This window comes from Molothrus ater, chromosome 3 (assembly GCF_012460135.2).
Source record: "Molothrus ater isolate BHLD 08-10-18 breed brown headed cowbird chromosome 3, BPBGC_Mater_1.1, whole genome shotgun sequence".
NCBI lineage: Eukaryota > Metazoa > Chordata > Aves > Passeriformes > Icteridae > Molothrus > Molothrus ater.
In genome coordinates, this window is record NC_050480.2 from 7408565 (window position 1) to 7420272 (window position 11708).

Sequence of the window (11708 nt, forward strand, 5' to 3'; positions counted from 1 at the left end):
TCTTTTGTTTTGAGCAGCAATAGTACCTAAATTAAAACCTAGTCTTCTTTAAAGCAACATATCCCTAAACTGTTCTGTCAGTAAGTTTTGTCTTTTTTTGTAGTTTTCTTCTTCCATACCAAATGTGCTGGCTGAGTTCTACCCCTTTTGGGGCATCTATCCTCACAAACTGCTCTGTACTATTTTTCTTGAGGCACCAAAACCATTAGTAGCAGTCCATCTTTCTTCTGTAGGACTACATAGATTTCACTTGCATACAAACAAGACTGTGCTGAATTTCATAGTAAACATAACTTCCACGGGATGAAAGTTAAAAATGCAACTGTTTGGTGTGCCAGGGTCACAACCCTTTATTACAGCTACCACACAGATACTTGGCACTGTTTAACCCCAGCTGGCAGCCAAGCACCCCAGTCACTCACTCACTCCCCCACCAGCAGGATCAGGGTGAGAATCACAGGAGTAGAAGTCAGAAAACTCATGGATAGAAATAAAAACACTTTAAGAAGTAAAGCAAACAATGCACATGCAAGAAAAGCAAACCAAGGAATGAGTTCCCTGCTTCCCATGGGCAGGCAGGTGTTCAGGCATCTCCTGGAAGGAGGGGCTCCATCCCACAGAGCAGTTACTGGGGAAATCAGTGACTCCAGCATCCCCCCTGCCTCCTCCTTCCCCAGCTTTGCCTGCTGGCCAGGATGCCCCTGGTGTGGGATGTCCCTTGGGTCAGTGGGGTCAGCTGGGCTGGCTCTGACCCCTCCCAGCTCCCTGTGCCCCCCCAGCCTCTCCCTGCGGGGTGGGTGAGGAGCAGGAAAGGCCCTGACGTGTGCGAGCGCTGCCAAACAACAGCAAAAACATCTCTCTGTTATCAGCACTGCTCTCAGCACAGATCCAAACCACAGCCCCACACCAGCCACTGTACAGAAAATTACCCCAGCCAAAGCCAGCACAATGCTCTGTTTGGCTATTTTAACTAATGAAAATTTGCATTTTTTTCTGTCCTCTATTTCTGATAAGAAATAATAAACACTCGAGTCCAAACATGAAACTACCTTCTCAAGTGCCTTCAATAGAGAAACCAAGAGCCCTCAGCTGACCTTTTGTGACCATCTCAGCACACTAACCAGCTGGAACACCACACCAGCAGCTCTCCAGAACATCAAGGGGTCTTCTGATGCTCTGGTGAATGGGAACAGCTCAGCTGAGGCTCAGACCCACTGGAACCAGTGCTAGAGGCAAGGGGGACCAGCAGCCAGCTGCTCTATGGAGCAAGGCTCTGTGGAATCCCAGTCTGCACATTCATGGCACCACCAACATCTGTGGTGGGTCAGGAGCTCTTTGCAGAGCAGCTCAAACCAGGGCTGCTTTTTCGCAGGGTTTTACTCACGGGTCACCCAGCTCTGCTGTGTGAGCAAGCACAGAAGGTTTGCCTCTGGGCACAAACCAACAATCCCTGATGAAATTTGTTTATTCCTTTGGTTCCTGACCTCAGCTGCATGGGAGCACTGCCACAGAAAATGGGTTTTTCAAAAACTCACCTATAGTAATGTAGGGATGATTGGTATCTGACTCCGTTGATTCAGAATGTTGAATAATTGCTTTATTAAACTTTTATTTATACTATACTATATTAAAGAGCTGCTATACTATAAAGAATACTAAAGAATACTACTAAAGAAGACAGCCAGGACACAGCTTTTTCCAATTGGTTAAGGAAACAAAACAATCCTCAGCAGAATCCAATCGACAAATCACTTCAGGTAAACAACCTTCCTAACACATTCCACATGTGCAAAACAACAGGAGCAGCAAGTAGAGATGAGAATCGTTTTCTCTTTCTTCTCTCTGTGCTTCTCCAGGAAAAAAAGAACTGACACCTAGATTATTTTCCCTTTTAATCCAATAACTAATCCCAAAGAGCCCACAATGCAGACTTTTCTGGGAGAGAGAATTATGTCTCTCACTGCCTATCAATGAAAGGTCAGTTTGCCTCCTGCCCCCAAGTTCAAAAATCTATCTTTTAAGGCAACTTAAAGCAAGACACCGAATTTCACAGGACGTGTCTGAGGCATTGGTTCATCCCCTGCCTCGCTGACTCCTTCCCGAGCAGATGCCCTTGCAGAGTAGCATTTGGAGTCGCACTCGCTTTGCCAGAGCTCATTTGTCAGCGCCCCGAGGCGAGCCTTTCATCTCCCGGGCACACAATGCTAGCAGGGCTGCAGTGGAGGTGGCTGTATTTACATGCATGAGCAACCCAGTTAAAATGCATATTTCAGCTGCCTGAACTCTCCTTTGCTCACTACCAGCCAGCACAGCCATTCAGGAGGTGTCCAGAAAGCTCAAGCCCCTCTCCAAGGAGCCAGTCTTTGGAATCTTGCTGTAAGCACAGCCTGTAGCTCAGGAAGGTTCTCAGTAAAGGCAGGACATGCAGACCAGTACTTTCATGAACAGAAGAACGTGTCTTCTTCTAGACAGAAAAAGACCCAACATGCTCACACAGCTCCAAAGGAAATAATAATAAAAAAATCAATCTATCCCAGACCTCACGGTATGACTGATGTTTTAAGTTCTGAAAAAAGTTACCAAGAACTGCCACCAAAAAGGCAGCAAAAGAATGTGAGCACAAAACCAAAACTTGCTAAACAAAGCAAAATGTCTTCAGAGCTGGTCTTAATTTAAATGGAAAACACTTTCATAAACACCGGCATTACAGTTTAAGAGGAACTCTATACTCTTGGTTTTGTAATCCAAATATTCACAACAGCCAGGAACTGTCTGTTTGAGGAGTCATAATGGGTCCAGCACACTGGCTCCTGCTGGAAAACCAGGAATTCCACAGCAGAGCACTCAGAGATGGCACTCAGGGCTTAAGATGCTTTTAGAAGGCAGAGAGTAATTGCTTTCCCATCACAGGACTCAGGAACACACCCCTACAACCACCTTGGCACAGTGTAAGAACATAAGGACTCACCTTCACCAGGAACAAAGATCATGTTCAACAGCATGGGCCTGGGCTTGCAGGAAGGCAGTTAGCTCTGCTATCATGCCATGACCATGCTTTTATTTGCTCAGTTCCCACAGACCTCAGTGTTACATGGTCCAGTTTAAGCCCACTTTCTCCCAGGAGCATTTATTCTGCTGGAGCTGGTACTGGGCACACACACATTCTTGCATAACAAGCAGGGGTTAACAAACCAGCACGCTTTGCAGCTTTGCACTCTGCTGAGTAACTAATCTGCTGCTAAAATACATTTAAGCATCATTCTCATCTCAAAAATAACATTTCTACAGACTAAAAAGCCCTCATCTGTCTCCAGTCTGTAGTGACTCAAACACTTCAGCCCAGCATCAGGGTGGGGAGGTTTATCTGAAAGCCAGCCTGAAGAGTCCACTTAGACTAAAGATCTGCTTATGTGAAAGCAATGAGATGAAAGGCATGTTTTTATGTCATCCCCAGCAACAAAGACAATTCAACCGTTGCTTGTATTTAAATACCACTCCTTGAACTCCCAAAGCTCTTTTTAACAGATAATATCTTTATAAACAAAAGTTGTGTTGAGTCACACAGCATCTACCCTTAAAGTAGTATTGGTATTTCAGAAGAGACACCTTCATGTCTTGAAAAGCAAATCACTATTAACACAAGCAAGGAATTAGATGTAGTTCTTCATAGACTAGTTTCTCCTAAAAAAAAAAATAAAAATAACTGAAGCTCCTTTAAGACAGTTATCTAACAAAAGGACTCCTTGGATTTATTTGATCAAAACAGCTTTGCTTCAGTCAATTGGAAGGTCCCTCAGCACACAGCACTGTACAAGGAATACCAGTTTTCAACTAAGCTCTACTCCTTAAGGACACCCACTAATGCTCACAGAATCTTCAAGGATCTGGACTTGGGCATAATCTGCAGCTTAGGTAATAAATTTACAGAAAAAAACCCCACTTATTCTCTCTGTGCTTCCACTTCAGATCCGAACTTCATTGAAGAGGTGGTTACAGAGTAATTCCTGTGAGAGGTTTGTGCTCCCCCAGGCCAGCAGTGAGAAAGCACAGGTAGGTAAGATAACTGTGGTTCCATCCTTCTTCCAGGTGATCAAAGTGAGGGGATTCATCCTCCCTAGAGCAGGATGGGCAGCCAAGAATGTTACTGTTATATTTTCTGAAAAGTCACGAGTTTTCATTAGTATCTTGTTAAACCTTCTGGTAAGTATCCTTTCTCTATTTGTTAGTATAATTTTAATATAGCATTCTTTAATATAATATCATAAAATAATAAAATAGCCTTCTAAGAACATGGAGTCAGATTCTCAATTCCTCCTTCATCCTGGAGACCCAGCAAATACCACATAAGAACATCTAAAATGACTTAATCCTTTAAGATCAGCCTACAGTAACAAGTGATCATCCCAGTCCTACTGACAGAAAACAGTTTCCTCCCATTTGTTCTAGCAAAATGCTGAGTGTTACTCACTTTTATACTGTGTGAAGAAACTTACTGAGATGAAACATAATTCTTTTGACAAGTTAAAACATTTTTAAAAGCACCTGCTTGGCTTTGGCTCCATTTCCCATTTTGACAGACTCCAGCACCAAAGCATCCAAAGGAGTGACAGAATAAACCTGTCACTCCTAGAAGTTAGGTCAGGACTTTAATAGGAAGGCCTCTTTCAAAAGGCTCTCTAAAACAAAGGCCTGTGACCAAACTTCTCACTTCTCCAGATAATTTAAAAATCTTCCTGCACTCCAGAATACCCTTCCACAATGGATTACATATGGAGCAGCTCAGGGTTCAAACCCCTAAAATTGGAAACAGAAGTGGTTGCATATAAGTAGTTGAATATAAGAGAGAGCTCAGATATGAAGCACTTTGCACAAAGAACTGAAATCAAGACACTCAGGGAACCCAGGAGGTGAGAACCCCAGAGAAAGAGAATAAATTCCATGGATAAAGTAACCCAAGTTCTTGGAACAATAACAAGGCCCCTATCTTTTTATTAAACTACTCTCACCAAACAGAACAATTACTGAAGATAACTAACAGGCAGCAACAAAATTTGCTGTAGCAGGGAAAAGCATCCTATTTTTTCCAATCATTCCACTTCTGCAAAGGTCACCTGTTTGTCACTGCACAGGCTGCCCATGTCTCCTGCCTGAAACTGGCACCAGCTCGTGGCTGGAGAGCAGCAGTCCCTGGCAAGCTGGGCTGCCCAGTGCAGAGATTCAGGGACTGTGAGCACACCTTGGCTGCAGCAGCCACAATACACTGATTTTTTAATCACAAACCAGACACTCAAGAAGCTGGCAACATGATGGACCAGCTCAGGGGATGTTTATTAGGGATGTGATCAGTGTACATAAGCACACATAGTCTCAGCAAGAGCACAGGCATGAAAGAGACAGAGCTTGGGATTCAGAGCTCCTCTACTGCCCCATGGACACAGTATGGAAATGGCTGAAAATTCCAGGACTAAGGTATGAAGCACCTATATTTTTCTGAACAAGTTTCCATACCATTTAATTTTCTTAAGCAGCAGCTTTGTAATATTTTCTTTTGCATTCTGGCTGCACAGAACCACTCTAGTTTTTTTCTAAGTATATGGAGAACAAGCTTAATGACACATCACTCTTACAAAAGTGGCAACAGTATTTCCCCAAGATTTTAGGGAAATAATTTCTGAATTTAGAAAAGTAGAAATGTATCCCCTTGCCTGTTTTGTCTGAAAACTGCTGCTCTAATATACAGTGCTGTAATTGCTCATCCTCTAAAACCTGCTGGGGTATAAAGCTGAAGCCTTTCAGCCACTTGGGACACCCAGTCTCTCTACTACTTTATTGCAAATTATTAGGAAAGTTATTTGGAGCACCAAAGAAAAATTTCAGTATTACAGTAACTCATGAAAGTTTAACAATGAACCGAGTCCAGCCTTCTCTCTGGCTTTATTTATATTTCAAAAGCCAATACAAAAATGTTACACACATACCAGTCACTGTTGCAGACCAGAATTTTGAGCACTCACCAGGAATTTAGTGCTGCAGTATTTTCCAACAACGTGCAACATTCTATGTTCAGCTGAAAGGGTACTCTAATGCAACATTCAAGCCTGGTGGGTTCTTTTCCAAGCTTTTGGCAAATGTGGAAAGTCCACTGCTTCCCAGTAGCTCCATTATTTTTATGTAAGTGACAGCAGGTAGCTACCTAAATAGATTGTTTAGTTATATAAAAAATGCCACTACAAGTATGGTCCTGCTTTACTTTTGTGGCTTGGTTTAACCCCAAAAAAAATCAGTTCTGAAAGCACCTAGTTATACCAATAGCCTAATTACATGAAAATGTTCCTCTGTTTTCAAGTATGCAAGACCTAGTTAAAGCAAGTATCAATTTTAGCTACTGGGTTTTCAAACAAAAAGCTTTTTTACAAGAGACAATTAAAGCTTCCATCAGCCTACCCGAGGTTACTGAGAGAAACACATCTAAGCTACAGGAGCATTGGTCTCTTTCTGACAGTGGTATTTAAGTATTTATTAAGGTGTTTGCATCCATTCATCCATTTGGCTGACATCCACCTGCCACATGTAACATTTGAAATTGCAGTTAAAAAGCTGCTGGAGTAAGGAATCTGGGTACTGTTCAGTTGGATATTTTCTATTAGCATAATAGGCAAGAGCTTCTACAATTTGTCTTGCTGATATACTTCAACTCTGCCTGAAGCAAGGATGGGAAAACAAACCCCTGCTAGTAGAAAATAGTTCAAGTATGTAAAAAAGCCACTGACTGTTTTTTAGTAACAGTATTTGCACAAGCAGAAAAAAACCCCCAGTTTCTCATAGATCTCTAGGAATATTCAAGTGAGGTTCTGTTTTAATTTTTAAGATACAGAAGTTTAATCACTTAGCCAATAAAAGAGTTCTGCAAACTGCATTATGGATAATGTTGCACATCTTATGACTGAGTGCTGCCAGTGACAGTGGTAATACAAATTGGCAATTTCAACATTTCAGTTCAGAAAACATCTGTTATTCTAAACCCAACAGATTTATATAATGTATGTAAATATTTATTAAACCCAGCCACCATGCTACAGTATTAGATTAATAAATCCTCTCATTTTCAGAATACACCAGCATAAGGTATGAACACAATGAAATCTATAAGAAATTTTACAGTAACTTTCCAGAAGTATGCCTGTGGCCTATCAAATTTGCATTAACATACTGTAGATTTAAAATATTTACTTGTCTTCTTAGCATACCTAATGTGTAAGAATAGTTGCTTAATACCCAAAAATAAATATAAGCTTTCAATTGAAAGCACTTATTTTCCTAGATTTCCAAAGTGGAGTCTGAGGAATGAAAATGCTTCAGACTTGTCATCAGTCCACTTCAGTACATAAAAGTATCTCCTGCCCCAGTTTAGTTGTTTTTTTTTTGTTGTTGTTGCAATCCCAAAGATTTGTTTCCAGTGAAATATGAGCAGAGCAGTGATTTTCTTGGCAGCCCTTCAGTCTGTTTCCATGGCAGCACTGCGGGACTCCTTGGCCACCATGAGTCGCATGAGCTGACTGTGGAATTTCTCAATCTTCTTCACGTCTTGTGCCTGGTCTGTTCTGTACAGCAAACACTGCAAGACAAAGTTCCTGATATCAGATCTCACTTCTACTGCTTTTTGTCTTGTTTGTAGCTGCTATGTATTCATTTGTGCTTGGAACACACTAAACAAGGAGAGCATTGAAACGTTCAGCAGTTACCAGGAGGCAGCACCAACACATCCACCCTGTTTCAGAGCACAAACATATCTGTGTTTGCTTTTAAGCTTCTCCCTAATGCTCATGCCTCCCATATTGAAAACAGGGAAACTCAGAATTTATCCTAGTTTCTTCTAGCTCCAAAAAGCTGTTAAAACTTGGGTTTTAAAGCTGCCCTTTTTTTGTGTTGTCTAAACATAGAAACAGATTTTAAACCTGAAGTTACTTGCCAATTCTTTATATTCTGAAAGCAAGCTTATTTTGCTTTTCACAGTCCTTAATGTTACACTGCCAGGGACACAAAATTCAGTATTTCCCATTGAAGGGGATCCTCTACCCAAAGCAAAACCTGTTTTTCTAAGACAGCCCTAAATAGGGAACACAGAATCTGATTAAAATAAAAAAACCACCCAAACAAACAGAAACCCCAAACACTAAAACAACCCAACCAAAATCCTGAAACCAGTCTCCATTTCTCCCACCTGGTGTAACATCCTTTTCTGACTGAAAGCAGGTAAGGTAGCCTATACCCCAGAAGAGTTTGTGAATCACCTCACTCCAACTTTCCCTACAGGAGATTTCCAAAAAATTACCCCTAAAATCCTTGTTATCAGTGCCCCACACCCAACAGCTCACCCATGTTAAGCCCCACTGCCCTATCAAGAAGTGCCTTTACTGGAGTTTCACATCCATTCCAGGCACTTGAAATTCCAATGCCAGACTACTTTTCCTGGAAAGAAGAAATTTGACTCTTTTCCAAGTCTGAAGGCAAGAGAAGGGCAGAATACTGTGTCTGGACTGCAGAATACCAGAATAGCCTGCACTGCAGAAAAACAACTCCTTAGCTGTAACACTGCTGTCACTCAGTCTCATAATCACAAAGAAGGAACTTCAGCTATGGCTGGAAGACTTCACCACTCTGAGCAGCTAAAAAAGACCCCACTCACAGCAGTAAACACCAGTTTGAAAATGCTCCTGAACTGGTCAGTGTCAATGCAGACACAGCAACGAGAGAAGGCTGAGTACAAGTTTTTAGCAAACTGTCAGACACTCTCAAGGCAGTGTCCAAGAGCTCCCAAGGTGACTGACAGCAAAACACGAGTCTGTGAGTGGCACAAGAAGCTCTGAAAGGGGAATGTGCTCTGTACTTACAGCCACATCATCTGTAACTTTGATACAGAGGTTCCCATCACAGTGTCGGTATTTGAGGACAACACGGACCTGAAACGAAAAACATTTTAGGAATTAGCACTGACAGATAACAATTCTCAGCATGTATTGAAGGCAATCTGCCCACACTCAGACTACCCTTAAGGATAATTATGTTCTGTTCCATGTTTTCAGCACCTCTGTGGCAGCCCTCAGCTCTGGTGCTGTGGGAGCTGCATGTAATCCCACAGCCAAGGTGGTGTGGAAGTTGACCCACCACATTTCCCTGCCTTACAATCCAGGCTAGTTTTCCAGCAGCATCAGCATTGGGTATGTTCAAAAACCCTGCAAATTCAGCAACAGCAGCTGCAGAGACCTTGGAGACAGGCAGGACAAACCATGAGAGTCATGTTGAGAGGAGACACCTCTGGCTGTGTGTCACACTCCAGAAAAAACAACTGGAGGCCTGTTTGTAGGCTTGAAACACTTCAGAAAAGAGCAGCTCCACGTGAAGACTTGAAAGGGATCAGCTGAGTGAGGCAGGCTCAACATCACCACTTTTTCTGCTATGGTAATTATCACAGCTACTCCTGCAGTCACCTGCCCTGAGCTCTAACCCACCCAGCCCCTCTGGACCCTCAAAGCACCAAAGTTCTCAAAGCCACACTGGTAAAAATCCACATCCTCAGTGGCTGAGCATTAAATGGTTCCTCCTGAGCAGTTTGCAGCCTCGGCTAACATCAGAAACAAAGCAAGGCTGCCTCTGAGAGCATTCTGAACTCACACTGCAAACAGTTTTTATTGTACAGTGATTTGTGCTAGTGGTCAACAACCTCCTTTGCTACAAACACATTTTGGAATTCCTGTTCCAGAGCGGATCTCATCACAGGTTGACCCTTTCTGTTTGACAAACTGCCACCTCCTGAGCAGTGTGAGAGCACAGCTCCCTGCTGAGCAGCCCCAAAAGCACAGGAGAGGCTGCCACAGGCAGCAGGAACACACTGAGTGTATCAATGACCTGCTCCTGCCAAGGCAAGACCACTCAGTACCTGGCTGCAGAACACACACCCATCGCCCACAGCTCTTCCTTCAGCTTCCCAGCAAGCCCAATTACGAAATTCCTGGGGCTAATTCTCTGCCAAATCAACAGGAGGGTACTTGTGCAACGACAACAGGGCCTATGTAAACCCCTCTGTAGCCAGACAAATTCACTGCCATGGATGGGAAGAGATTTCCTTTAAGGAAAGGGGAACAGCAACTCCTGGCTGCAGTGTCAATCCATTCTTTCATTCAATGGAATGTCACAGAGCCTAGGAAGGCCAAACTGGGCAATTTTATTATCAGCAGCAATCACATATGGTGTCTCTGTGCTAATTAAAAGGCAGAGCTAATCTGCTTTAAATAATTAGATTTAATTTAATCTTCTGAAGGTTTCTCTAGTTCCCCTATTTTTGGTGAAGAACACTAGGCCTTTTTTAATCAAGATTTCTCAGGTGGGAGTTTCACATCACATTTTTGTGCTGCTTTGTAGGTGAACTACAATGCTTTTTCTGAAGACTGAGGTTAATTTTAATATTTGCATAAACCACGCTCCCAAAAAGTGACCAGAAAGAAGAAAACAGTCATAAACCAAGAAGTTAAGTCCTTGAGGAATTATTCTTTAGGATGCAAACACCTTCCAGTCTGAAACGTCACTGCAAGCAACAATGCAACGTACTGACCTTATGAAAGGACAAATTCAAATACAGGTGTTAAATGCTATAAACTCATAAACTAATTATTGATACTTCAGCAGAACTCTTAACCTCGGTTTCCAACACAGAGGTATGAGCTCAATGTCTTTGAAATTCAGCCCTTGAGGTTCATCCCAGCTGCCAGTAACACCTGAAAAACCGTTCCCTAGGGATGCTCTCTGGGTTGTAAATGAGTTTCCTCCCGTTCCACAAAAAAAGGATGCTCAGCTGCAGCACCAGCGAGTAATCCCCTCCTCGCAGGTGCTTCTTCCCTGTATTCGACACTGCTGAGGCCACGCTGCCAGTGCTGTGTCCAGTTCTGGGCTGTCACTGCGGGAAGGACACGGAGGTGCTGGAGGGAGCCCAGAGCAGGGCAGTGGGGCTGGGGCTGCTCAGCCTGGAGAAAAGGAGGCTCAGGAATGACCTTATCGCTCCCTGAACTCCCTGACAGGAGGTGCAACCTCCACAGTGCCTTAAGGTGTGCCAGGAGGGGTTTAGGGCGGATATTAGAAGAAATATCTTCATAGAAAAGGTGATTAAACATTGGAAAGGGCTGCCCAGAGGGGCGGTGGAGGCACCATCCCCGGAAGCGTTCAAAAATAAGCAGACGTGGCACTTGGGGTTATCTATGGTCCACCTAATATGGCTGATTCGGCCATAGGTTGGACTCGACGATCTCAGAAGTCTTTTCCAAGCTAAATGATTGAGACTCAGCGATTCTTGCCTCCCCCGCGCAGCCACCAGCGAACCCCCCCCAGCCCGACACCGCCCGCCGCCCCCGCCGAGCTGCGCGCAGCTGGAGCCGCCTCCACATCGCCGCTCCGGCGGCCGGGCCGCGCACCCTCCTCTCCCGGCCGGGCTATCCCACCTTCATGGGGTCGGCGAGGCAGAGCTTCTCGGCGGCGCGGGTGAACTCCTCCCAGGCCTGGAAGTGCGGCATGGCCGAGCCCGCTCGGCTGCCCGCGGCCGCGGCAAGATGGCACCGGAGGCGGGTGGGCGGGAGCGCGGATGAGACGGCGCCCGCCATTGGCCCGCGGCTCAGCGCCGCCCAATCGCGGCGCGCGTAACTCCGCGCTCCCGCCACAGC

The 11708-nt window shown here is 44.1% G+C and overlaps 1 protein-coding gene across 1 annotated transcript; it reads right to left on the reverse strand.

Moving 5' to 3' along the window:
* Positions 1-5910: 5910 nt before the first annotated feature.
* SRP9 (signal recognition particle 9) lies at positions 5911-11601 on the reverse strand. Its single transcript, XM_036380966.2, has 3 exons — positions 11490-11601; positions 8892-8960; positions 5911-7615 (listed from the first exon to the last, which is right to left on the reverse strand). The coding sequence occupies exons 1-3, from the start codon at positions 11559-11561 to the stop codon at positions 7496-7498; spliced, it is 261 nt and encodes an 86-aa protein (XP_036236859.1). The 5' UTR covers positions 11562-11601; the 3' UTR covers positions 5911-7495.
* Positions 11602-11708: the final 107 nt, after the last annotated feature.